At 53.9% G+C, this 27749-nt stretch overlaps 1 protein-coding gene across 4 annotated transcripts in view; it reads right to left on the bottom strand.

The window, feature by feature from the left end:
- Window positions 1-879: 879 nt before the first annotated feature.
- The window catches only part of GPR68 (G protein-coupled receptor 68), a 29707-nt gene continuing 2837 nt past the window's right edge, over window positions 880-27749 (bottom strand). Inside the window, exons 1-3 of one of the 4 annotated variants that reach the window (XM_013057602.2) lie at window positions 13765-19997; window positions 11689-11970; window positions 880-4240 (exon numbers count right to left, since the gene is read on the bottom strand). In XM_013057602.2, coding sequence (XP_012913056.1) covers window positions 3029-4111 — 1083 coding nt within the window. In that variant the 5' untranslated portion in view covers window positions 4112-4240; window positions 11689-11970; window positions 13765-19997 and the 3' untranslated portion in view covers window positions 880-3028. Of the gene's footprint in view, window positions 4241-11688; window positions 11971-13764; window positions 19998-20354; window positions 20563-27749 lie in introns of those variants that run through there. The other 3 variants (XM_004739055.3, XM_045071264.1, XM_004739056.3) reach the window with 3 other exon arrangements.

The following is a 27749-nucleotide window of genomic DNA, read 5'->3' as shown; positions in this document are numbered from 1 at the left end:
GCCAACCCACAGACCAGTGTATATAAACAGGAAGATGAGCCTTCATCTTGCTAAGCAACACTGGTGAATGAGAAAGGAATCTATAATCACTCTGTCACCTTCTGTCCAAACCAGATGAGCCTTTTCCTCCATCCATTCTCTCAGGAGAGAAAGGAGTCTTAATCCCCAATGATGTCCTCACTTAATCTGTTTGGAAGAGGAATCAATTCTTGCAGAATCCTCCAGGACTCCAGGAATCTGACCCAGGAAAGGATTAAGTAACCAAAACCAAATTTATGTTTTAATATGATGCAGCTGATCTTGAGCAATAAACATGTAGCCTGTCACTGTTGAGAAAAAGCTAAAACCTAAAAGGGCTGGTCAACAAATGTGAGCCTCGCCAAACAAAGCTTAAGTGGTGAGGACACCCCCTAGAGATGACTCAACAGGTCTTTCTACTTTGGCTGTCTTTCATTAATGAAGAGGGTGGTCTGTCTGATCAAGCCTGTCCTCACTGTGGGGAAAAGCCACCTAGAGGGCAGAAGGGGTCATGTGTCCAAGGACAGAGTGATAGTCTCCAAATCACAGGATCAGACTCTGTCCTCAAAGGGGAGGGGGCCAAATTAAGTCCCAGAGTGGATTTACAACAATGTGCTAAAGAGTTGAAGACACTTTGTGACTCTCAAGAAGAGGGAGAGTAGACCTAACTTCACTTGAAGGTTCCATCTTTGTGGGTCACTGCTGGATAACCAAGGGCAAATACCCTAATTTCTCTGAGTTTTCTCTAAGAAATCCGATCCCTGGAACTTCCTGACTCTGCTGGATATTTCAAGAGCCGTCTAGGTTCCCCCTGGTATCAAAACACCCTTTTCCCCCCTAAGGACTGCAGCACACTCCAGCTGTGGCTGGTTACTTTGCTTTATTTGCAGACTCAAGTTTGCTACATAAATCCAGTGCACAGTCCAACACGCACATACTTGGCATAAAAGAGAGGACAATACAAAAATACAACTCTTGATAGTAAAAAGAACCACCGTCAGCTCACCCCAGTCCATCCAGTGGGAATGCCCATGTTTAAGGTCAAAATAGGAGGAAATTTGGGATGAGGGGGCATGGAGGCCTCAACCAGTGCCACTGACCCAGTAAGATTCTGGGGTGAGACTAGGTAGACTTTTCTTGGCAGGATGGTCACTTCTGCCACCTTCACATCTGGTCATTTCTTCCTTCAGGAAGGGAAGAGAAGCTCCCCAGGTTATGGGAGGCCCTCCCTAAGGAGCTACAGTAGGGCTACCTAGTCAAAGCCAATGTCACGTCCAGCACGGGGCCTCTGCCTCTGGGTAGCCCTGATTGGAGGGTAAGAGGATCAGGAAAAATGTACTTTTTAGAGAAGGATGGGAGGAAAGGGGAAGAGAGATTGGAGATATTCTCCTTGGCCTTCCTTTCAGCAGATTCCAGAAATGTTCTGTGGATGCCAGCTTGAATCTCCCCATCCATGGTCCCGTTCTAGGCTTGAGTCCACCCAGTCCACCCAACCCCATGGATGTGGGGAGCTTAGCTTGAATCCCAGAACTCTGAGGGAAGTCAGAGCTGGCCCCAGCCCACAGGCAGGAAACCTGAAGGGCTAGCATTTGTGCAAAGGTGGCCAGATCCTTGGAGCAGCGAGAAGTTCTTCTGGTCCTTGCCATGTGCACCAGGGTGGAGGCTCAACGTGGCTGGGCACAAAGGTGTAGGAGAGATGAGACTTGTACCGAGCCTTTGGGGACAGAACGAGAGAGAGCAATCAGTACCCTGGGCTATACGCGGCCCCTGGGACCTGCTGTCACCTTCCAGGGAGTGAGGTGGGCCACCTGGCAGAGGAGCCGTGCTGGGGAACGAGGGTGGCAGGAGGAGCCCGGGGCCCCCTCCTCTCCTTGTCCCAGGGGCTATTTAAACCATCATGGAGCTTAACCATAGGCCTTTGGGCTGAGAGATGCTAGAGAATGTGTCTCTATTTTACTTTGTTTTAGTTGAGGACGGTGAGAGGATATCACGAGACTGCTGCACACTCCACAGGGTGTGTGGTGGGGGACAAAGTGGGAACTGGGGGGCAGGGGGAGGCAACACCACCAGCAGTCACATAACCCCAGCCTCAGTGTCTTGGCACACAGCTGTCATGGAGATCGGCATTTGAACCATGAACACGTGCATGTGTGTGCACACAGACACACACACACACACACACACACACACATCCCCAGCTTCTGCGTCTGGTGCTTCTGGGCAGATGGAAACAGAAAACTAATGAGCAGGACTCTGCGTGCTGGGAACTCTGTCCTGACACAGAGCTTTTGGTACCGGCTGTTTGAAAGGACCACAGACATGGCCCCAGGGAGCTCTGGGGAGCCCTGGGCTTTGTCTCCTATCAGTCCCGGGGCTTGGGAAGTCCACTCAGCTCTCCCTCTGAACGGGAGATGAGCCTGGAGCTGGGGCCTCTCCTCTGCTGTCATTCCCCTCGCTGTCCCCCACCACACACTTCCAGCGCCCAAACACCTCCCTGCCTCCCTTCTCCCCGTCCGACCTCCCAGCCGGTCCTCTTCCCACAAAGGGGTGAGGCCCAATTGTCAGGGATGACAACACAGCTTCACATGTCGTGACTCCAGGAAGCACCAGGGCCTCTGGACAGGTGTCATCTGTGGCGATGGCACTGGAAGGCCCTCACACATGTGCACCCAGGAACCCGCCCTCACGCCCCAGCCCCATCCTCCATGCTCTCACACTCTGCACCCATCCCTTCCCATCAGCTTCTCTTCAAGAACCTCATGGAAGTGACAGTTCGCCCTCTTGTCCTCCCCAGGAGCCCAGCCAGCAGCAGATGGCACCCATCAACTCCCAGGGCTCATCCCCACTGGGTTCAGCAAGCTGGAGCGGGCTCCCCGGGCCAGAGAGTCTCTCACTCCAGCACAAAGAGGCACCTGTCCTTGGCCAAGGGCAGTGGCCAGCGGTCGCCAGCAAGCTCAGCCCTCACCAGCCCCCCTGCAGACGGTGAGACTCTCCCCCCACCCCGCCGGAACTAGGCCAAGCCGCCTGCAGGGGACCCCCCGGCTCCGGGTGAGTTCGGGGTCTGGAAGGTTGAGTGGAGCCTGGTCAGCAGCTCGGGCTCGTCGCTTTTCCCGGAGGCATCTGCGGCGCCCAGTGGGTAGGCCTCCCGGGCGCGACCACCCCCAGCGCAGGCGAGGAAAGCCAGGCAGGCCCCGCGGAGGCGGCCCAGGTCCCTGTGCGTGGACTCGCTGACAAAGCAGTAGAGCACGGGGTCGGCCACGCAGTTGAAGCTGGTGAGCAGCAGGGAGAAGTGGTAGGCGTTGAAGATGGCCCTGGCGAACTGGCAGCTGGCCTCCCAGAGGCTGCGCACGAGCAGCAGCGCGTGGTAGGGCAGGAAGCAGGCCAGGAAGATGACCACGGTGCTGAGCACCAGCCGCTGGATCTGGTCCTTGCGGCTCTTCTGGGTGCCGTGGCTCCGGCGCACGGCCCGCAGGATGCCCCGGTAGGAGGCCAGCAGCAGGCAGAGCGGGAAGAGGAAGCCCACCAGGAAGCGGTAGTGGTTGATGCCCCGCTGCCGCGGCTCCAGGGGATAGTGCTCGAAGCAGACGCGGTGCCTGTCCCCGTCCTCCACCACCTCCTTGTGCAGGAAAAAGTAGACGCTGGTCAGCAGCTCCTTGACCCAGATGAGCACGCTGACGGCCACGGCCGCCTTGAGCGTGCGGAACTGGTGGAAGCGGAAGGGGTGGGCCACGGCCAGGTAGCGGTCGATGGAGATGCAGCAGAGGAAGCCCACGCTGATGTAGATGTTCTCGTACAGCAGGATACCGCACACCTTGCAGGACAGGTCCCCGTGCGACCAGTTGTCGTGCTGTAGCACGTACTGCAGCCAGAAGGGCAGCGAGCAGATGTAGAAGAGGTCGGCCACCGTCAGGTTGCACAGGTACACGCCCAGCTCGTTGCGGGCCTTGATCTGCAGGTAGCCGAAGTAGAGGGACAGGCAGTTGGCCGGGAAGCCCACCACCAGCACCGCCACGTAGACCACCGGGGCCAGGGTCTGGTGGATGGTGTGGTCAATGCTGCACAGCGAGGTGTTCTCCGCGGTAGCGTTCCCCATCGCTGGGCCCCAGAGCACCTCACCCCTCACGGGCGCAGGGAACAGGCAGGTCTCTCCGTGGCCATCTTGCTAGTCCGATACGGCTCGAGCTATATGGAAAGCTGGGCCTCCTCGATGGTGGGTAAACCCCTGAAAGGTAAAGGTGGGAAAGCCTTCGGATAACAGCAGCTGACATTAAGGTAGAGCCTACTGTGTGTCAGGTACTGTTCTAAGGGCCTTCCTTAATGGAGAAGATGGACCAACCTCAACCTTGACTATCTAGTTGACTCTCTTGGTCACATGCCAAGACACTAAATGGTGGTTTATGCCTCCCTGTCTCCCCTTCCCTGGCTTCCTGTTCCTTATTTATTTTCCTGGTCACTCAGGGCAGCGAGCAAGGGGAGGAGCTCTTATGAGCACACATTCACCCTGAGCCCCACTCTCCAAGGGATGCCCAAGGTGAAGATCGATTCCAACCCACACACAACAGTGAGGGCTCCAGCTGCTCTCCCCCGTGACAGCACTAGGCATCAGTCACATTTTCCTACTTGCTCCCAGGAAGGTACCAGGTCAGTCAGCCCTGAGGCCACAGCCACTTCTGGGAGCCTCTCCAGAGAGCCCGGAAGTGGCCCCACCTTGCCACATCCTAGTGGGCTCTGGCAAGAAATGAAGACCACACTTCCCACAGGGCATGGTCTGGACCCCCGGGTGCTCATGGGGAGGTGCTACTTCACCTCCTCTCTGTGGAATTGAGGACACAGTGCAGGGAACAGCACAAGGAAGCAACAGAAATGAGCACCAGGCTGGGGTCAGCTGCTTACAGGCTGGGCGAGTGATTTCCCCTCTCTGAGCATCTGTGTCCTCATCTGTAACCCGGCTGTAGAAACACCTGTCCTCAGGTCAGTATCAGGGCCACGTAAAATGATGGATGATGGATGGATGGATGATGGATGCCAAAATCCACAGCATTGTTTTGCCAGAGGCAAAGGGGCAGAGTAAGAGATGGGAAGTCTTACATTGGTGAAAAGCCCATATTGTTGAGAATTTAACGAAGAAAACGCTATTGCTATGTGTACAGATACATTTGAAGAAGAGAGAACAAAGACTTCTGTTGTAAGTCCACTTTATAAATTAATATATCGAAACGAAAGGCCTGAGCTACTCTGTTGATTGAGCTCTTCTGGCAGAAAAATCTCACTGCCTCTAAATCAGGACTTCTCAATTTTTTGTTGGTTTAAGAATCATCCTCCCAGAAAGCCTCATTAGACAGTTTTTTCCCCCGACTGCCCCCTTTCCATGAAATTTTAATATCCCCAATATATTGTACATCTGTTTGTGCACTGGGGCCCTTTGAAGGGTGACAAATCATTGTAATAGCTCCGGGGTTTTCTTCGCTCCACCCAAGAACCAATTCCAGCCCTGCCTTGAGCATGTACGGCCCACAGGATTGCAAATTCTGAGAGAGTGAGGTTTGAACGAAGCTGCTTTGAAGTATCAGGAGATCCCCTCTGCCCTTTGCATTGTCCTGCCACCACAGTCAAGCTGAGCTCGAGGACCCAGAAGGGAGACCCCTCAGAGTCTGCTGGGCGGCCACCTCACCACCTGCTGACCGCGGCCCCTCTGCCCACCGCCTTCCCCCTGCAGCTCTGTTGTGGCCCCTGCCTGGCCCTGGGGCCCCTGGAACCAGGGCTCAGCCTGCAAGGGGGTGCAGCGTGCTGGGAAGGGACTCAGAGACACCCAGCCCAGCAGTTCCAGTCCTGGGGTGCACGGAGGGAAAACTCGAGGGATTCCCCTACAACCCCTGCTCAATCTTATCAACATGTAAGATCAACATGCTCAATCTTATCAACATGTAAGTATGGGCATTGTCCCTGGGAAAAGTTCCCTGCAGCTTTCATAAAGGTCTCTCCTCAACAGGCAAGAGATGGTCCTACCACAGCTACCCTCCTCGCCTGGCTCCCTGTGGCTCCCTCCAGCACCGCCCCTCCCTCACCGCAGCTTTCCCGTCCATGTCCCCGCACCTGACCCACATGGAAGCCACAGCCCTCTTTTTCTAAAACAACCAGGCCTCTTCTTCCTTGCTTAAAAGCCACTGAGATGGCTTCTTATCACACCTGCACTAAAACCCAAACTCCTCATAGGACCTACAAGGCTCCGCGTCGCCCACCACCACCACCACACGCCGTGCACTAGCCACAAAGGCCTGCTGTCCGTGGCTCAGGCCTCGGCTGCATAAGCGGTGGCCTCTCGGGGGTGCTGTCTCCTGCCTCCCCCCCACCTCCACCTCTACCTCAGGCCTGGCTCCCTTTATGCAAGACCTCCGCTGACCGCCTCACATAAGCAGCCCCCACCCTGCCACCCTCACGCCTGCTGTTTGACCGCTCCTCAGAGCCCCCAGGGGCACGCAAGATTGCCCTTGCCGGTTTGCTTGTCTGTGGCTCCTGGTCTCTCCCCTCCGCGGGACTGCGAATCCCAAGAGGCCAGAGGCCAGGGGGCGCCTCGAACGCAGCCTGGCACCTCACACGTACTCACGAACACTTCTGGAAGGAATAAGTGAAGACCACCTCCTCGTTTCACAGGTGAGGACACCAAGGTTGCCAGATGCCGGACTGAGGGGCTCTCCCCGCAGCAGGTCCCACCTCCCGGCCCCCACCCGAGACTCACTCCCAACCCCTCAGTCTCTAGAAGACGAGGATTCCCACTCCGGCTCAGCTCTCCGTCCTCTCCAGGACACAAGCCTAGAGTCTCAGTGATGGTGGTGGAGGGGAGTGCTTCTTGGTGTTTTTGATGGTGGTGAGATATATATATATATATATATATATATATATATATATATATATATATATCAGACCATTTACCTCGTGGAGCATTTTTAAGCGTACAGGTGATCACTTGCACTCTCACGCACCCAGCACCACTGTCTGTCTTCAGAACTTTCTCATTTTCCCAAACTGGAGCTCTGTTCCCATGAAACGCTAACTCCCCATCCCCCTCTGGCCCCCAGTCCCTGGCACCCGCCGTTCTGCTCTCTGTTCCTGTGAATGTGACGATTCGAGGGCCCCCCGTCTAAGGAAATCGTTCAAGGTTTGTCTTTTGGTGACTGGCTTATTTCACTCAGCGAATGCCCCCAAGATTCACACCTGCTGTGGCATTTGCAGAATGTCCTTCCTTTTTAAGGCTGAATAATATTCTGTTGTATGTATTTACTGTATTTGGTTTTTCCATTCATCTGTCAGTGAACTTGAGTTGTCTCTGCCCTCCCTGTTGGCTGGGGTTGCTCTGAACATGGATGTTCGGTTATCTATTTGCGTCCTTGCTCTCAGTTCTTTTGGGTAGATACCCAGACGTGGAATTACTAGATCATATGGTAGTTCTATTTTTAATTTTTTGAGGAACTGCCATTCTGTTTTCCAGAGCGGCTGCACCATTTCACATTCCCACCAATGGCGCCCAAGGGCATCTTCTTGTTTTTTGCTTTTTGTGTGTTTTGGTTTTGCTTCTACGTTTTGACGGTGAGAGGAAGGGGAAAGGGGCAGCTGAGGCCTGTGACCCCCAAAACTCAGCTCAGTGTGTCGAACCAGGTCTCCAGTCACCTTCCTCTTGCCAGACCTCTTATCCCCGAATCCCAAGCCCACACCTGTGGGGCCGAACGGTCTGGCTGGCTTCCACATGAGAAGTGGACCGCAGCACAGGGCCCCAAACAGTTCCCCAGAGCACTCATTCAGGACGAACAAAACCAGAGCGAAAAACATATCCTGTCAGGTTTTAGGAATTCACTGGGAGTCACTAGGCTGAAGCCTATTGTTTACTAGCAGTGAGTGTACACGTGTGCGGGGGGGGGGGGGACGGGGGGGTTGGGAGCGGGACGGCTCTGGGGCACCAGCTTGTCCCTTCCTCCCTCCTAGGCCAACAGTAATGGAATTCTGGCGACCAGAGTCAAAAATATTCAAGCCTGCAGGGCGTAGAAGAAACATTTACTATGTTTAGATTCAAGTACCTCCTACGTTCACTTGTAGCCAAAACAGGATTTGGGTGTTCGAAGAGCAGCGGCTTTCGAATTTAGGTAACATCCGAATGCCCTGGAAGATTTGTTGAAAACAGATTATTGAGCCTCCCCTTCAAGGTTTCTAAGTCAGTGGGTCTGAGGTGGGGCTTGAGAATTTCCAGCATGTTCCTAAGCTGATGCTGGTGTGGCTAGCCCATAGAGCACACTCTGCGTTCAGAAAGGTCTGGGTTTTGGCTCCTGGCAAGTGGCAGGATAGGCACCCAGACAACACAAGTTCCCAACCTGGGGAGCAGAGGTGGCTGGAGGGGAAACTGAAGCCCCAGCAGGACCTTGCGGGCGGAGCCAGGAGATGGCCCATGCGAGATCAACAGCCTGATTCAGTCTCTCGAGAAGCAGTGACTGGATCTGTCAGGATACTTAGCCATCATATTTGCAAAATCTTTTGCAGAGCATTTCACACCTGTCCCCACCCCTGTCTTCTCAACGGCCCTGTTATTTCCCCCATTTGAGGAACGAGGCAACTGAGGCCCAGAGAGATGGAGTGGCCTGCCCAAGGGTCCAGTTCTTCTGTGTTTCTCCCGCCCTCAGGAGGCCTCCAATCCCACAAGACAGGAGCAGCACATGCACAAATTACTGCCACCCGACGACAGGGCAGGGTATGGCGGTGCCTGCCGTAAGCATCCTTCTCGCTCACACTTAATGTTGGTTTGTTCTTTTCACTCCACACACACCGTCTGGGGGACAGCATCCTTCTGTCCTGCCAGCTGGATGGCAGACATCACAGGCATCCTCCTGCCTCACGGGCCAGGCTCAGTGGGACCTACCCCACTTCCATCATTTCTGCACGAATCTGCTCTTGGAAGGGGGCATCCCTACCTGTCCAGTTGAAGGGCCCTCAGCTTCTTTCCTTATCTTCATCCAAGGCCTCCAGTTAACAACCCTGTTCTACCATTTTCAACTCCTAAATATTTCCCACATCAATCTCTTCCTCTTCAGTTTCCTCACCAGTGTCCTAGACTGGCTGGGTCAAGACGTCATCCCCAGAATCAGCTCAGTGGCCTCCTATTGGATTTCTTGGCTCCATCTTACCCCCTGTAAAGCCATCCACTAAAATACAAATCTAACATAACCGTTCCTACTTCAGATCCTTCAATGGTTCTCCAATCTTCCTTCCTTCCATCCATTCACCCATCTGTTCACTTATCCGTTCACGCAACAGAAACCTACTGAGCAGCTGTTATATGGAAGCCACCGCATCAGACACTGTCACTCAGTGTAACTCAAGCTTCATTTAGTCTCATGGGACAGTGAAGAAGACAAGCGAAACCAGCTCCTAAGGAGAGCACAGGATTTTAAGGGAGTTCGTAGGAGGTAGCCCAGCCCACCCCAAAAAGCTTTCCTGAGCCGCAAGTCAGGCTAAGACAGAACAAGGGGGGAAGGGCTGCCCCAGCAGAGGGAAGTTTCTGTCTGTGGAAACAATGTGTGCAACAGGCCAAATCTGAGAGATAATGGGCACTTCTGGGGAACTGAGAGTAGCCTGGCATGATGGGGTCTAGGTATGAGGAAGTGTGGCCAGAGAGGAGAAAAGAAGAAGCCGTAGCCACTGACTAGGGAGGTGGATAAATCAGAGCCAGGGGCAAATCTGAGATGTTCCCCAGTGCTTGGTCCTTATAAGGTCTCAGAAATTATTTGGTAGATGGATGGAGAGGTACAGAGGTACACGGGTGGGTGGGTTGAGTGGGTGGGTAGATGGAGGGGCAGGTGGATGAGGACATGGATGTATGAGGGTAGATGGACAGATGGGCAAGTGAATGGGTAGAGAGATGGAGGAGTGGGTGGGTGGATGGGTAGATGGATGTGTAAACACCGAGGTGGGTACCAGGTAGATGGTTAGATGGGTGGGTTAATGGGTAGAGAGGTGGATGAATGGCTGAGTGGATGGGTAGATGGGTTTGAGGTTGGGTGCTGGGACAGTAGGGATGTCATCCATAGAAAGGGAAAAGGAAGAAGGAAGATTTACTGTGGCCTTCACTCCAGCAGCCGGGAATCTACCCAAGGCTCCAGAGCTGATCCAAGGCTGCAGCTTTCTCACCCAGGTCTAACCCCAGCCAGCCACCCCTTCTACTGGTTCCTGATGACACGTACCCTCAGACGGCAACTACGCCTTGCCTGGAGTGTCCTTTCTCTACCTGGTCTCCATAGGAAACTCGCTCCTCAAAAATCAAGGGACACAGTGGGTGCAAAAGTAATCTGTAAATGGAAGAACGCAGACAGAGAGAGCGGCAGAACCAAGCCACGTCAGCGAAGAGCCCTCTACCCGCCAGGAACATTCCCGTACACTCGTTCTCCTTCAACACCACTCTTACCAGTGCTCACTTTACAGACCAAAAAACTGAGGCGCAGAGAGAGGAACCAACCTGCTCCAGATTCCACAGTCACAATGTGGCAGGCAGGTTTTGAACTCAGATCGGCCCACACTTTCTCTGCGTCATGTTCTTTTTCTCTCCATCACGATTATCACTGAGCAGTCACCCCCCTCACCTCCAGGCCTCTCTGAGCCCCAGTCCTCAGATGCCACCAGGAAGGCCCCCAGGCTTAGTCCTGGGCTAGCTCCCTGCACCTGGCAGGTGCTCTACCAGGTCAACTGTTTCCTCAGCAGCCCCTGAGGAAAGCCCACGGTGTGCCCAGTCCGTGGTTGCCAAAGGGGTGGAGGTCGGGGCGAAGAACCAACACAAGGAGCCCCAGTGTCTACCTCAAATGCTGCATCATGCAACTAAGAAAATGAGAGACTCCACACAAAACAACCCAACACCTCGAGGCAAATCTTTACACAAACGCCCATCAGCACAGAGGTCTCCGAGGACTTTAACATCCATGAGAAATGAGCCCTGAAAGGAAGGAAGCACTTCTTTGAGGCAAACTCAGAGTCTCCTGCACATTCCCAGCCAGAAGGCGGAGGGGCTTGACGCTGGCCTCGATCTGATGCATAAACAGTGATCTAATCTTCACGTCTCTTCCGTGAGCTGCACACAGGCACGCATGCAGTTACTCACGGAGCCCCGAGCCCATGGAGTGGGGAGTTTCCAGCAAGCCCAGCTTCCCTTCCCTTCAGCGGTCAAACCTCTACATGCTTTCAGAGGCTGACATTTCCCTCCAGGACAGAAGTAGAAAATCAGCCCGCAGTCTTCCTTGGTCCCATCTGGCTCCCAACAATCCTCACTCCAGCACCACCAACGAGGAGACAATTTTGTTTCTAAAGCCCTTGCAACTGTTTTGAAGTTTGGTCCCATCGGGGCTCCAGCAGTCCCTCTAAGGCATCGGGGCTCCAGCAGTCCCTCTAAGGCGGCTGGGGCTGGTACCACTATCCCTTTCCCAGAACCTGAAGCCCAGAGAGCCTAACCTAGTGGCCCAAGTTCAGACAGTACGTCAGGTGGATCTGAATCCAGAACCCAGCATCACGGCATGAATTTGCTGCCTTTTAAGCTCTTTCGACCACAAGCCACAGCAAGAAGACACTTGACATTGTAACCAAACCCGCACAGACATTATACACACGCATACTGAGAAACAAACTTCCCAAAGCAATACTTACCCTACTACTTGTCACGCACTCTGATCATTTCATTAGCTACTAAATTGATTTCTTGACCCACTCATGAGTCACCATCTTCAGTCTAGAAACAGCTGGGCTGATCCCCCGCCTTGCTCGGCCTCCAGACTCCAGGAAGGTGATGCCAATCTCTGCCGCCAGGTGAGGAGCAGGCAGGGAGCAGCGGCGAAGGGGGAACCTGGCTCTTCTCTGACTGTCCAGCCAGGCTGAGCTCTGCCCTCACACCTCAAACAGCCGGGCTCCCACTAGCTGCTCCGGAGAAGCCTGGAGGAGGAGACCAGACCCACTTTGCTGGGCCCGGTAGACGCCGCAAGCCAGCTACCCTGCAGCCAGGACCCGAGCTTCCCCTCCGGAGATTTTCCACAGACCACACCTCCCCAGCTCGGTCTAGAAAATCCCAGCTGGAGGCTGCCCATTCCTGAGCTGAGGCAGAATCATGTGAACTCCGATCTGGTATCAGGCTGGGCGGTTGCCGAGGAACACTCCCCAGCCAAGGATGAGAGCGGGGGACTGCCTCCTTGCGTCCTCCTCGGAATGCTTGTCACACACCCCAAGGGGGTCAGGGAGAAACCTTGCCGGGGCTGTTCAAGCTGCAGTTAGGGGCAGGGGGCCTGGGGAGTGGGAGGCAGGGGATGCCGGGAGGAGCCCAGGGCACTAATTCTACCCATCAAACCACCTTGAGCACCTTCAATACCAGGAATGGGGGGGCAGGAGGTTGGACCCCTGCCCCAGAGGTCCTTGCTTGAGCCATTCAGACAAGCCAGGGCTCTGGCAACTAGAATGTACTGTGGACATGGGCAAGGACAATGGGATAACGGCCAAGGACGGGAGAGCACGGCTATTTCCGCTCCCATTCCCTGCCTGTCACCCTTCCGCCGCTCACAAGGAGCATCTGGGTCAGGGGGTCACACCTCACCTAAGAAAATACCTGGGGAGCTGATAAAAATGAATGCCTGCCCCCATGCCCTACCTTGGATGGATGAAGTCATCCTTCCTGGAAGGGAGGAGTGAGCACTACTATTTTTCAAAACGTCTCTGGACAACCCCAGCGGGCAGCCAGGTGCAGCTGTGCTGATGGGGTGGAAGCGAGTTGGGTCCTGTTTTGTGGACCAACAGAGCCAGGGCAGCACAGGAAGGCTCTGGGTGCTGAAGAAGGCAACCAGCAGTGTTGTAAAGAGGCCTGGCCCCGAGCAGGGGGCCAGCCCAGGGCTCTGGCTTCACGGGGGCCTTGCGTCTCTCAGGAGCATTTACTAAACTTCCTCAGTGCAGCGGGATTGAAAGAACCCCTGGAGGTGACCCAGGTCAGGCCCCTCATTTTACAAACGGGGAAACTCGGGCACACAGGGACCAAGGCTTTAGACCAGGGCCTTACGCTAAACGAGAGAGCTGCTGGCTTCAGGCGCTGTGCTGGGTCGGGAGAGCCTCCTTCCCCTTGACATGATCTCCTTAGAACCTGCTGGTCGGATACATGGCTGGAGCCAGAAAGCCAACATCCACCATGCCTTGGGGCCATTGAGAAAGTGCCTTCTCTCTGTCCCATTGGGTGATCTGTGGGACTCATCCTCTCCAGAGGAAGATTCGCTGTGACAGTCTCTTGAGGGGTGGGGGCGCTATATTAGTAGGAGTGTCAAAAAAAAAAAAAAAAAATCCCCTCCTGTGGGGCTTGGGCCCTCCAAGCAAATGCTTCTGTGCCAGCTGCTGCTAAAGGCTGCATCTCGTGAGAGAGGGGTGGAGCAGGTTAGACCCAGAGGTTTTTCCCGAGCCATGGAAGTGTGGCTGGCTTTCCCCCATGTCACAGGAAGAGCGGGTGGGCGAGGGGAGCATGGTGACCTTAGTGGTGAATGCCGGGGCCCCCCCCCCGGCAGACACACAGGCCAGGGAGAACGCCTCTGCCTCTCTCTACAGGCCGGCCCCCCTAACCAGACAAACACAGACAGACTGTCTGTACCTGCGGGAGCCACAGATGCCGCGGCCTCCCTTCCCCCGCCCCAGGACCCCCAGAAGAGCTGCCTCCAGGCTGCCCAGCCCCCTCTGCAAGCCATAGACACCATATTTTACCTGGATTGGGGAGCCTTCCTCTCTCGAGGGCCAGAGATCCCCTCTTCCTCCCCAGTGGGCCCTCAGGACTGTAGGTGCAGGGGGTGATGCTTACTTTAGTTTAACTCAAATCAGCTGAGCCCACATCCTCTGAGACACCCACTCAGGAAGAGAAAAAGGAGCCCGTGCTGTGTTCTACTTTGGTGCCACGATTTCGTCTTTAACCTAAAACGGGAAAGAAGGACTACAAAGTGTGATGACGCCACGTCTTGAGCAGTGGCCTGAGGGGTCCTAGGGACCCCATCACTTCAACTCCCCTAAACCTCACTCAGTAAACTTACAACTAAGTGCAAAGTAATGTGTTTGTAATAAAAACAGCCTCCAGAGAAGCCCTTGGCCTGCCTGCCCCCATTCATACTTCTGTCCTTAAACCCAAAGTGACAGTATCTTAAAGTGGCCGTTGAGCAGAGGGGGGAGTTTAGTGAAAGGCAAGGGCACCTGAGCTCCACTGGGTACGGTGAAGTCCCAGGGGTTGCCACGGTCCACCTCTGTGGCTCCCTCCATCCTGGAAAGACCTAGGGCCTAAACCGCGCCAGGCCTGCCACCTATAATCACAGTCTCCTGCTCTCAGCCCTCGGTGACAGCAGTCAGGAAGCATTGTAGGTACCCACGAGAACAGCAGCCCCAGAAGGTCAGACTGAGCCCTGGGCATCCCCGTCTGCCCCCAGCATAAACATCTCCTCCAAGAACCTTGACTCTGGAGGGCTGGTGGACTTTTCCGAGCCACTCTGGAGCCTATGATTTTGAGGGCAATAGCACCGTAGGCTGTAAGGCTCTTCGGCACCCACTGGCCCCTAGAAGTCCAGGCAATTTGAGAATCACTGGCCATGGAGTCTGCCCTGAGCTGGTAGCACATGGCAGCAAGCCCAGGGGCAAGAGATGCAGGTTAAGAGCAGAGGCCCTGGGACAGACCGTGCAGGCTCAATCCCCGTGCCACTGTCTAGCTTTGACAGTGACCTTGAGAAACCTCAGACCTTGCAGACCGATGGTGTTCTATGAGAACCAAAGAAGATGAGGTCCAGCAAACACCTGGCACCTAGAAGATCCTTAGATGTTAGTCAGGATGCAGTGATGATGGGCCTGGTGATGAGGGTGGAAACAAGGACAGGAGGTCCTGCCCCATGATCTGATTTACCCTGGGGGGAGTGAAGGGTGCGCAGGCCAGCTTGGTGAGGTGTTTGTTACAGGGCACTACCTTGGTTCCCTTGGATACTCTACCAATTTGGGGCTAGTTAGGGGAAAGGCCTTCGAAGGTCCCTGAGGGCTCAGACAAGTACAAGTGTCTTATCGTGAGCTATCTGCTATTTGACTGCAGGGATCTTTGTTGACTTGGGTCTTGAAGGCTCGCCTTGGCCTTCCCCAGGCCTTCTTCTTTCCCACATGCTTATCTCAGAAGAGCCAATGCAAGGTGCAGTATTGTTGCATTTAAAGGTGGCCAGGTATGAGGTTAAGATGGCTTCAAGGACCAAAAAAAGAAGCAGCAGGGGACCTCCCAGAGTGCCTGGTACCATAGCCCTGTTAGGGTCAGGGAAGAGGTGGGAGCAACTTAGGATCAAGGACCACGGTCATTGCCAGTTGGGGGGCATGTGCTTAGTACCTGGCCCGAGCACCTCTCAGATGCTTCCTGTTGTAACTTTTATATCAGTCCTGTGTGGCCGCTTTATCCCTGTCTTCTAGCTAGGGCAATGGAGACTCAAGAGTGCCAGCAGCTGGCCCGGGGCCCCATCACTAGGGAAGAGCAGAGCTGTCTGACCCCAAAGACTCTGGATCACTGCATGAGTTTCTTGTTGCTGCTGGAACAAATCCCCACCCACTTAGTGGCTAAGACAACACAAATTTCTTATCTTACAGTCTAGTGGTCAGAAGTCTGACATAGCTTCTCTGGGATGAAATCAAAGTATTGGCAGCCCTGCATTCCTTCTGGAAGCTCTAGGGGAAAATCCCTTCCCTTGTTTTTTCCAGCTTCTGGAGGCTTCTGGCACTCCTTGGCTTTCAGCCCCCTTTCAGCTTCCAAGACAGCAGGGATGGGTTGAGCCTGTCTCTCACCATTTACTCTGGCCTCTGCTCCCAGCCTCATACCTCCTTCTTGACTCTGACTCTGCTTCCCCCCTCCTCCCCTTCTAACAATCTTTGTGATGGTTCTGGGCCTGCCCGGGTAATCCAGGACACGTCTCCTTCTTTAAGGGTCAGCTAATTAGCAAGCTTGATTCTACCTGCTCCCTTAATTTCCCTTTGCCACGTAAGGTAACATATTCACGGGCTGCAGGAGCTACAAACTGGACATCATTTGGAGGGGGGTCATTATTCTGCCGACCATGCCTCTACATTGCCCTTATTAAAAGCCCTACAGAGCAATGCTTCACAAATGTTGGTGTGAATCTCCCAGGAATCTCATTTACATGCCAAATCTGGTTTGGTAGGTCTGGGGTAAGGCCTGAGCACATCTAACAAGCTCCCAGGCCCCTGAGTCAGGCCTGCCTTTCTCTCTTTTGTAGCCCCACAGTGCCTGGTACCATGCTGCCCAAGGGGCTGGCGTTAATAAATGCTTGATAACTAAAGGAGGGGGCGCAGCTGGGGCTCGGGGCTCGGGGGTGGAGGAGGTAAGGAAGGAAACAAAGACCTGGGCATTTTCCCCCATGTCCATCCTGAACTCAGGACCAAGAAGGGAGCATGATGGAACCAAAGCCAGGTACCCAATCCGTAGAGCCACCTGGAGAGGCGTGGGGAGTTAGGATACAGCCTCTGGGTGGGGGTGGGCTTGGAGTTGTGCCCCCGCAGTGGAGGGCGGGCAAGATGGGCAGAAGGTGGTTAAAGTGTGAAGGAAATAAGGAGGCCCCATCGGCCCTTGTTCTGAGGCCCAGCCCATGGCCAACCACTTCCTGATCTCTTCTTCCGACTCTTCAAGGTCAAATCCCTGCTCTGGTCTTCAAGGCTTTAGGAAGCCCACCTCAGTATTCCTGGGCCTGCCCTGGATTCCCTCAAAAAGAATCACTTCAGGATGAGGTCCAAGAGTCTGGCCTTGGAGCAATTCCTTCAGGATTTTCTGACACAGGCCAAAATCTGACCACCAGAGCTTGTTCAAGGCCCAGTTCAAATGCCACTTCCTCCACACAGCCCTCCTTGGATTCTTTTTGTTTTGCCTTGGCCAACTTGAGACTTCTGAAAGGTGAGGTCCGGGTGTTCCACTGCCTTGACTGCCAGGGAGCTGGGACCAGGGCTCCTCCTACAGAGAGAAGGGGCTGGCAAGTTCCGAACGACAAACAGGCAGTGGACAAGGGGACGCCGGGGGTTGGGGGACGATTCGTTCATATTTGGAGTTACCACTATATGCAAGACGCCGCGCATCCCAGAGCGTGCCTTGGTGATGCCTCACAGCAGCCCTGTAAGGTAAATATTATTATCCTGGCCTTACCACCAAAGGGACCAAGGTCACAGAGCTGGCTCACGGCAGGGCTGGGGTTCAAGTCAAGTCTAAATTAATTATATTTCAAAGATTAACAAGGCAATGCGTGGGAATTTGTATGAATATTTGCTCATGCCCCTCTCCCCTTCTAGACAGTAAGCCCCAGGAGGAAGGAGGAGCAGGGTCTGTTTTGTTCTCTCCCAGGGAGAAGGTGGGTCAGCCCCAAATAAACGCATGACACAGAAGTGTCCAATGTGTGAATGAATACATGAATCTCAAGTCCACTTCTTCCTGCAGCCCAGTGTGGCTGAAACTGAAGTCAGGAGATGAAGGACTGGGCTAGACAGTCAGGCTCTGGGATGAGGCAACAGGAAAGAGGGTTGGTTTTGACTCTGAGGACATGGGTGGGTGGCCGTGCGAAAATACATTACAGTGGAAACCTCTCTCTTTGGAGCGTCTGTGGTCTTTCTGAGAAGGTCTCAGCTGTCTTGGGCATCCTTCCTGCTTGGAGCCAAAGCACAAACCACAGTCCTGGAGGTTGCCATAGCTACTCCCGGGGCCTGCTGCCCTCTCCAGCCTCCTGCTTCCCCACCCACTGTGCTCCAACCCATCAGTTAATAACCTAATAATGTAGGACAACAGTCACTCCGAACACCCAGGCAGCAACCCTCTCGGAAAACAAACAGATTTTTCCAGGGAACTGAGAGATACGTCGGTGCTTGTTACACTCAGCCTGAGCCACTTGCGAAAATCCACTTTTCTGAATCCAAATTACCTACCCTCTTCTGGCTTCTCCCTTTTGTTTTAAAGACAAGGGGTTGGCAGAGCTGGGGACTGAAGCCTCCGAGGGTCCAAGGACACAGACACTAGAGAAGCCACTATTTAAGAGGCCTGCTTCATCAGCCTGGAATCAGGCCCAGAGAGTGATCCTGACCAAAACAGGGTTTGTGATAAGGCCCTCGTTAGGGATATCTGGATCTCTACTGGTCTCCTTTGCAAAGTTGAGTGAATTTGTTACCATGGCACCCAGCAGGAGGAAAAAAAAAGCCAATGCACAGGGAAGGCTTTCAAGTGGGGTAGATTCAAGATAGTCAGAATTATGTGATGCTTTTCTCATTGAGAAACAACCTTGAAGTCCCTTCCCCTTGAATCGCAATGGGCTCCGTTACTACTGTGGCCAACTCTGAAGAGACTGGAAGCTCCCATCTCATATCACGTAGAATAGTTGCCCTTAAAACCTGGCCGCCATGCTGGGAGGAGGCTCAAGCAGCCTCTTGGAGTGGCCCACATTGACAGGAACACAAAGCCTGAAAGAAGGTCCCAGATGAAGGCCAGGATCACCTGGCTTGTTGCACGAGCACGTGATCTTGGAAGAAGATGCTTCCGCCCCAGCTGGCCATATCAGCGGATGCTGCAAGGAGCAGAGATACACCATCCCCCCCTCCCCCGACAACCCTGCCCAATCACAGATTCCTGTGCTAAAAAGATGAATGCTCTTATTTTAAGCTGCTGTCTTTAAAGTGGTTTGTTTTACAGGAGGCGATAACTAGAATACGAGTTCTAGGTTTTTTGTTTTTTGTTTTTTTTCAAAATCAGATGAAGGTTTATCATGGGCTAGATTCATTCATACAGTTATTTTCATTTTTTAAACAACTTTGTGAGGTGGATACAATAACAATAATTTTCCCCATGAGCTACCAAGTCTCAGGGAAGGCATCTTGTTTGAAACCAGTCAACTAGGAAGAACAAAACCCATTTCCCCACTGTTTGTTGTTGGATGAGGCTCCTCTCTTTACAGTATTCCTGTACCCGAAGGGTGCGACATATTGGCAATAACAATATTCATATGTAATGTTTAGGGGGCACTGCAAGGCTTTCAAGGCAAGGTCTGCAGCTGTGTGATCTCAGGACCACCCTAGGAAGCAGGCTGTACCATCGTGCCCATTTGACAGAAAGTAACACTGAGGCTTAAAAACAGTCGTGGATTGGCCTAAGGTAATAGGGCTAATAAAAGGAAGCGCTGAGATGTGGACTGGAGTAATCTAGCTCTGGAATGGAGCTCTCAGCAGCAGATGCCCTAGTCTATAGCTTCCACACTGCTCCAGCCCCTACTTCTCTGGTAAACCTTCTTTTCTTCGGAAGCTTACCTGTGCCGGCAGGCAGGGGGAGCAAGACAATCACATCATCTGACACTTGGACCATTCTCAGATCTCTTTTGTCCTCACCACCTGCCTTGCCCATGTGGTGGCCCGGGCTAGTAGTTATTTCTGATTCACAGAGGCCCGGCGCCAGAAAGTGACAGTCTCTGGCTCCAAGTCAGCGCTCCCTCCTCCTAAATCCCCAAAGTGTCTTCCTCTGCCATTTGGCCACCAGGTCACTGTTCTCCACCTTGAGGACAACCTGAGCCCACCGACTGCCCTGCCTGGCAGAAGCCCTCGCCAACCCCACCCAGAGTTCCTTCGGCCAATCGCAGGCAAGCTTGCCCGGAGGCCGACACCTGCCCTTCATCCCCCCTCGGTGTGCGGAGAAGGAAAGGAAAACCTGGCGAATCTTTGTGTCACTGGGCTGCTTGCCGAGCTCTGGGAAATGAAGGGTGTGTGTGTGTGTGTGTGTGTGCGCGCGCGCGTGTGTGTGTAATTACCAGGTGGTCACAGAGCAGGCCGAGGGGGTGGCTGCCAAAGTAGGCAGCAACTGCGGACAGAGACATTCCACCCTAGAGAGGGACCCGGACACGCCGGCGGCGCTGGGGGGCAGACACCTGGCTGGCCGCAGCCGCAACCGCGTCTGCCCGCTTCCGCTAGGCGCCCCTGGCGCTCATCCCGGGTGCGCCCGCACTTGGCCGCCTCCGCCCGGCCCCGAGCGCACGCGCACACGCCGCCGCTCCCGCGCTGGCCCGCCCCGCCCCGCGCACCCACGCGCGCACGCGGTGGCTCCCGCACTTGGTCGCTGCGCCCCGCGCACTTACACTTGGCCCCCAAGGGTACGCAGTTTCAGCGCGCACTCGCGGCGCCGGGCACCGGGAAGGCACAGAACTGGCTGCCGGTGCCAGGGACCGGAGCGCTCTCCGCAAGCGGTTTCCTGGGGGCGCCAAGGACCCTGCGACCGACAGTGGCGAGGGGAAGAGGTCTGGCTCTGGGGGAACACATACCTGCGCGATGAAGGGCTCGGGGTGCCGGTCGGAGTTACCCCGCGCGCCTTGTCCGCGCCCCCTCCTAGGGCCAGCGCGCAGCACGCAGGGTGGGCGCTGCGTCCTCTGGTTGCAGGCAGAGGCGGTCTGGGAACGCCGGCGGGTCCATTTCCTGGCCGGGCCCTCCTCCTCCTGGTGTCCCGATTTCTCCCATCCTCTCTCCTCTTCCCCTCCTTGCCCCCCCCCCCCGTCGGGCACACCCAGCCCTTGCAGGTCCTTGCCCTGCCCTTCGTGACCACAGGCCCCAGGCTAGGCGCCTGCCAGAAAAAACCACAGTCGCTCAGACCTGTCCTAGAGGTACAGCCCTCCCCATCCCCGCTACCATTGTGTTCCCATCACAGGTTTTGGAGCGCCTGAGTGTGGGTTCAGACGGGCCTTGCTTGCAAAAGGACAAGGGTCCTTCTCAGCCACATCCCTAGGTCAGCTGAGAGAAGAGTCCGGGAAGCACCTTTCTGTACTTTTCAAGTCCTTATCCACAGCGCTGGCACCTGGTAGCCACTCAGTAAATGCAGTCTGTAGCGGCTGCACTGAGCCTCTAGCTCAGCCCCAGTGGCCCAGCCTGGGAGTCTGCCCTTAGGTTTTCTGCCTCCTGGATCCTTGCCCTGGTGCTTCCTGGCCCGAGTGTGCCTGAGTCATGGGTGGCCAGGCACAACACAGAGGACCTCCTGCTGGTTTTGTTGAGAATTCAAGGAGGTGTTATAGCTGGTCTGCCTGCCCTCTGCCCCACAATCTCCCAGAGAACAGCAGTAACCATAGCCAGGGCTTGTGCTGTGGAGCATGTAGTGTGTGCCAGGCACTTAGAGGTAGGGAACACAACTGATCCTCGCCCCTCTTAGGTACATGCTGTTATCATCACCATTTTGCACATAGGGGGATGAGGCACAGAGAGGTCAAGTAATGAGCCCAAGGCTACGCAGGTGGTGAGTGGAGGCACTGAGATTCAAACCCAGGCAGGTGATTCCAGAGCCAGTATCCTACCCAGTCTAGCTACCCTCAGCTGTTCCTCCAGCATCTCTTCTCTTTCACACTTGCAGATCTTAACTCTGTGTCTCCTGTCCTCATCTCTGGAACTCCAGCCCCAGTGTTTAGACCCACAAGTCCCTTTCCCTATCAAGCCTTCTTGGCTGTCCCAGGCAATTTGTGCTATGCTCCCTTGGCTCCCTTTCCAGCATCTTTTGCACTGTCCACTGGGGTCACTGTGGGCACCCAGTGGTCTCTGTGCAGGACACTCACTCCCGGCCTAGCCCCTGGCTCCGAGGAGAGCACCCTATTCCTGTTTGCAGAACGAGTGTCTTGGAGTGTCACCACGGGAGTCTGCAGAATCTCATGCCATCATGGTCATTAGGACTGATGATCAGGTGGCAGGATTGAGGGCAACCAGAGAGCAGACAGAGAGGTAAAGAGAGAAGTCGACATCTCACCTTCAGCTAAGCCCTCTGGGTGGCTCAGAGCTGCCCGCTTTGTGACTGGGCCCCTCGGTGAGTCTCTGGAGGGAAATGGACAGTGACAAGAGGGGAGAAGCTACCCTGGCTAGGGAGGCAGGGGAAGCAGAGGGAACCCAGAACCTCCCAGCAAGCTCTTCTCAGAGGCTGCATGAAACCATTGGCTGGTCCTCATCTTGAAATTCCTCCTCGCAAAATCTTCACAAATGGAGTTTTCTGGATTAACTATTCTTGCCATAAAAATGCACATCTGCTTTTGAAAAATCACCAAGCTGAGAATAGTTGCTAAGAATTTGCCCTCGGTGGGCACCTGGGTGGCTCAGTGGGTTGAAACCTCTGCCTTCGGTTCAGGTCATGATCCCAGGGTCCTGGGATCGAGCCCTGCGTCCGGCTCTCTGCTTGGTGGGGAGCCTGCTTCCCTTCCTCTCTGCCTGCTCTCTGCTTGCTTGTGATCTCTGTCTATCAAATGAATAAATAAAATCTTAAAAAAAAAAAAAGAGTTTGCCCTCAAAAGCCAGAGTGTCTAGAGTTTGAGCCCTAGCTCTACTACCTACTAGTAGGGCAACCTTGGATAAATCCCTCAACCTCTCTATGCCTAGTTCCTTATGTGGGAAATGGGGACACTTGTTCAAAAGGGAGTTGAGAGGACTCTGCAATTAATTCAGGAAAAGCTCTTAGCTCAACACCCAGCAGATATTAGGGTTCCATAGATGTTCGCTGTTACTGTCCCCCCTACATACCCTTTTATATATGGCTCTTACCTTTTGAATGCTTACTGTGTCCCTGGTGTTATGAATGGTCTCCTCAGGAAACTGAGCTTCAGTGAATTACCCAAGGGCACTCAGCTCTGAATGTCTGAACCAGGACTTGAACAGAGCCCTAACTAAAGCTGCTTCTTGTAGCAGTTAGGATCTGCCTCATCCTATCCACCCAGGAGGCAAGTGGGGTGTTTTAAAGCCCATGGTCAGTTGCCAGATCCAGGATTCTGGCTCCCAAGGGTATAGTACATGCTGTGTAGGAAGTTTGTTACAAAGTGAATCCCATGTGGGCTGCCAGGTGCACAGTTCAGGGTGGGGGGGTGCAGGGGCCCCCCCACCCTGAATTGTAACTACATACACATTGTAACTTACAAGATGGTGGCCCCTTCTTTCCCCGCCTACTACTATGGATATCCAAACCCAGAACCTTTTACAAGTGTCAATACTCTTCAATGAAAACAAGCTCCGTTTCGATTCATGTTTCACTTTTTAAAGACAGAACAGCATAGCCCCTGCTAGTTACTTAAAGATCTGAAATTGGCCAGTGGAAAAGGGTTGTCATCTCTGGCCCTGCTCTCTCTAAGAAGATGTTAGATTTAGAGAAGCAGAGATTCATCATGCTGCTTACAATGTCGCCTTTTGGCTAGACTTTGCTCTGTTTCTTGGTGTTAAGATGTCCAGTCCTTGGCAGGGGCAGCAAAATTTGTTCTTTTGTAAGTAAAACCTGGCCTTGTAAAGAACAAACAACAGCTCACTAAGTTAAAATGATGCATGCATTGTTTTCCAGAATCTTCCTGGTTCTAGGGGATGGCAAATTATGGCCTATGCTCCTGGAATGCTGATTTGAGACACTGTACTAATGACCATCTTCCTTGCCCACAGCAATCATCTCCCACAACGGGCTGGCCTCCAGAGACGCGGGCAGAATTTCTCCATACCCGGCATAAGTGACGTTTACGTCCATTGCTTCTTTAAGAGCCGCTCCTGAGTTTTTGGTCTCCGCGTTTGCATTTTCCCAGTGTCTGGTTAGGGAAGCCCTTGCAGGTGGTCAGAAATGGCAGCAGAGGGGATGGATGAAAGACGGTCGCACCAGGGCCAGAAGTGTGCCGAGGACTTCTTATCAGCCCATCCAGATCCCCTATCTCTACCTGTCTCCTTCCTACCTCCATGGATTGGATCGCAGGTGCCTCCCTTGCCCTCTGGCTTCTGTTGGGTTTGGCCAAGGATCCGAGGATGGCAGGAGAGTGGGGAGGAGGGAGTGTTTCTCCCCCTGCCAGGCTGGCTGCCTGCCTTGAGCTAGTGCTGCAGTCCTTGTCCGGCACTACACTTCCCTCTCCTTCCAGCCTGGGGGAGTGACAACTGCCCCAAGATGCTTGGCTCAGGCTCGTGCACCATCCTGCTGTGGTTCCCTTAACCACACCCAACCACACCTCGGAAAAACCGTGCGTGGGTTAACCTCTCCCCGGTCACCCTGCCCGACAGTGCCTCTACTTCCTGCCAAGACCCTGACTGATACACACACGTGGAGACCAGATGTCTCTTCCCTGCAAACTTGCACGAATGGAAGAACATGCACACAGTTTAGAATGTGCACAGATTATCTACTTTTAAAAATTACTGTTTCTTCCAGTTCGTTCTTCCAGTGAGCACAGCTGGCCAGCCTCAGAGGAAATCTGTCTTTATCCCCGGAATAGCAGAATGAGGTCCCTGCTTCCTCACTCGGCTCCAGCCCCAGCTTGTCGTCGGTCGTTGTCCATGCTTAGCTGCGGGGCTCTGCCTCTCGCGGACTCCCCTGCCCTGTGCTTCCTGTCGCTGTGAGCCTCCTAGCTACTCCTTTTGGTGTGTCTGAGTTTCCTTTTGAGAAATGCTTGTCACCGTAGAGTCAGGCTCGTCCTTGGACAGTTTCAAGCAGCAAGAAGCTGGCTTTTTTGAGAATTCTCTTTCCTGGCGCCAGCCATACTCCAGCAGGTTTGGGCCTGAACTGATTAATCAGACTGACCTGATTGACACAAGGTTGTTTCCGCTCCCACTCAGATAATCCTTGGGCCCTCAGACAGTGTGACTAATGGGGCCACCCGAAGGCAGGAAACTCTGAGGCTGGTGGAGAGGGAGTGCAAGTCCAGAAGAAGTGTGAGTGCACACATCTGGCACGCTGGGGAAACCCTGTTGCGTGCCTGGCTGGACTGCAGAATTCTGGCGGAGGCCTTCAAGCTAGGCTCGCTCAGTCTCAGGCAGTTGGGAGAGGGAAGGGTTCAAATCTGAATGTCTGGGTTCAAATCCCAAACCTGTTGCTTTGTGGTTGGGGGGGCTCTGGCAAGTTTTCAGGCTCCCTGCAGCCTGCTTTTCCTCCTGTAAAAATGGAGGCAATAATGAAGGTCGGTGTGAGCATGAAACATAAAAGTGCTCTCGAGAAATCTGTTGACGCAGAAACCAGGAGCCCAGCCCAGCAAGTGCTAAGAGAGCAGGTTATGGTAGGAAGGCACAAAGGGGGCTTGGCCCACTGTCATCGGGTGGGTCAGACTGGGACCGCTCAGCCAGCTTTGACCAGCCTCTGCCTTGGTTCTCCTGCTTATGGAGAATGGATGCAATCCTGGATCTTCATACTGGCTATGGGACCTCGGAAAGTTACCGGACTGCTCTCTGCCTCCATTGCCTTATCTGTAAAATGGGGATAATAACAGGACCTCACAGCGTTGTTGTAGTCAATGAATTAGTAAGTATAAAACTCTTAGAAATATGCCTGCCCCTCCTGGGTGCTCAGGGGATGTTAGGGCACCCCTCTCCATCCAGTGGCTGTGGAAGGCTGATGTGTTCCACTCTGGCTTAAGTATGCAGGCTTCTCCGTATGGCGAGCTAGGGAAGTGTGGTTTAGTGTCTTTGGTTTGTTTCCTGTGAGGCTCATAGGATTGGGGTGTGGCTGTGGGGGCAGGGCAGATGTGAATTTGACTGGCAGGTGGCATCCAGGAGCTCTTCCAGACTCACCTGCCTCGACCCCCCCCCAAAGAGAACCTTTGAAAGCTCCCTGGGATAGGCTTGGATGCCTCTAATGGGGAGGAAGGGCTGACATGGGAGGGGACTGGCAGAGAATCTGTGACCCAGATGGGGTCTCCCCCAGAAATCTCCGTGACAATTCTCCCTCTGTGTTGGGCTTCAGACCTCGCCTGGTCTCTCCCAGGCTCTGGACTGGAATCCTGGAGGTGAGAGTGGTGACAGACTGGCAGTTAGGAGGTGAGGAGGTAAGGAGTACACACATGGTGGAGCCAGACTGCCTGGGTTCAAATCCCGGCTCTGCCACTTGCCAAGGTATTTAATCTCTCGGTGCTCCTCCTGTACAGTGAGGGTGATAATGGTGGCACCCACCTCAGGGTGTTGGGGAACGTGCTCGGAACGGTCAATGTTCAGCAAATGGCAGTTATTATTAATACACCACCGGCCACAGTGCCCTGTGACGAACCGGGACAGCTATTACGCAGCCTGCATTATGTTCGTCCTCAGAGACGTCCATGTCCCAATCCCCAGGACCTGTGACTGCGTTGCCTTTCATGGCAAAAGGGACTTTGCAGGGGCTGGGTAGCTCAGCTCGGGTCAAGGTCTCACGGGTCATGGGATGGAGATCCTTGTCTGGATCCACGTTCAGCGGCGGGAGGGGGTAGGGGAGCGGGTCTGCTTGAGATGGTCTCCTTCTGTCCCTTCCCCCACTCTCATGTGCGCGCTCTCTCAACTAATTAATTAATTAATTTAAAAGAGAGAGAGATGCGGCATCTAGGTGTCTCAGTGAGTTGGGCGTCTGACTCTTGGTTTTGGCGCAGGTCATGATCTTGAGGTCCTGGAATTAAGCCCCGTATCTGCTCAGTGCTCAGGGGAAGCCCGCTTGTCTCTCCCCCTGCTCTCTTTCTCTCTCTCTAATGAATAAATGGATCTCTCTCTCTTTTTTTAAGGAGACTTTGCAGGTGTGATTCATTTAAGGATCTTGCGACGAGAGTATCCTGGATTTTCCACGGGTGGGAAAGACACAATCAGCAATAGTCAGCTTTGAAGATAGGAGCTGGCCACCAGCCAAGAAACGCAGGCAGCTTCTAGAAGCTGAAAAAGGAAACGAGATGGATTCTCTCCTAGAGCCTCCATAAAGGAAATCCACTGTGCTGACAGCTTGAGACCCACTTCTGACCTCCAGAATTGTAAGATTAAATTTGCGTTTTAAGCCACTAAACATATAGTGATTGTCACAGCAATCAACAGGGAACCCATACAGTGTCCCGGAGCCAACACAGCCGTGTCCTTGAAGGGGGAACCACGCTGAGCCACTCCACATTAGATCACCCATACTGCTTGTCCCGTGCAGGTGTGGGGAACCCACTGGACCATGGAACCGAATGTCCCCTGGGCATAGGCAGCGCCAGGGATCGAAGATTCAAGGGCAGGGGTGCTCGGGGTGGGTCAGTGGGTTGAAAAAGGCCTCCTGGAAAAACTGAGCTCTCAAGCAGGGCCTTGAAGGATGGAAGGTGTGGGGTTTGGGCAGGGAGGTTTGGGCAGGGAAGGGGTTTGGACAGGGAGGAGGAAGTGGAAGAGGAAGGAAAAGCATTGCTGGAGGTGGGAGGGGCAGCAAGACCAAAGTCAAGAAGGTCAACCCAGCTACACATTCATTATTCATTCACCTGTTCAACCCCTGTGCTCCAGGCCCCGTGGGGACAGACACCTGGATAGTGAAGTGAGTGAGACGGACCTGGTGGTGGTTCTTATGAACTTCTGCTTGGGAGTAAAAGCCAATACCCCATTACAGTGAATCACAATGACCCTTAAAACAGGAGAAGTACAGCTGGCTAAGGAGGCCCATCTGGGTGGGCTTCCTGGAGGAAGTGACCCTTCTGGGATGGATACACTGAAGGCTTGTTCTGCATCACTTCCGGCGTAGTGTGGTGCTCTGAACTCAGTAGAGGCTGACTGATAGAAGCTGGCTGATGTATTTTGTTTTTCCCTATCCATTTCTCTCTTAACCTGTTCTGCACTAGAGAGAAAGTCTCAGCTGGGTGTCAGTATGTCTTTAGTTCTTAATTCTTGTTAATCTCCCTTTGTAAGCTAGAGAACTAGCTTCAGGTGTGTTCTGCAGACCACAGGCGTTAATCTAAGTTTAAAACCAACACTGCTTGGTTTTCCTT

This window comes from Mustela putorius, unplaced genomic scaffold (assembly GCF_011764305.1).
Source record: "Mustela putorius furo isolate JIRA1106 unplaced genomic scaffold, ASM1176430v1.1 tig00000129_pilon_pilon_pilon, whole genome shotgun sequence".
Taxonomy (NCBI): domain Eukaryota; kingdom Metazoa; phylum Chordata; class Mammalia; order Carnivora; family Mustelidae; genus Mustela; species Mustela putorius.
The sequence above is the reverse complement of the archived record's forward strand: the minus strand, read 5'-3'. Positions and strand labels throughout refer to the sequence as shown.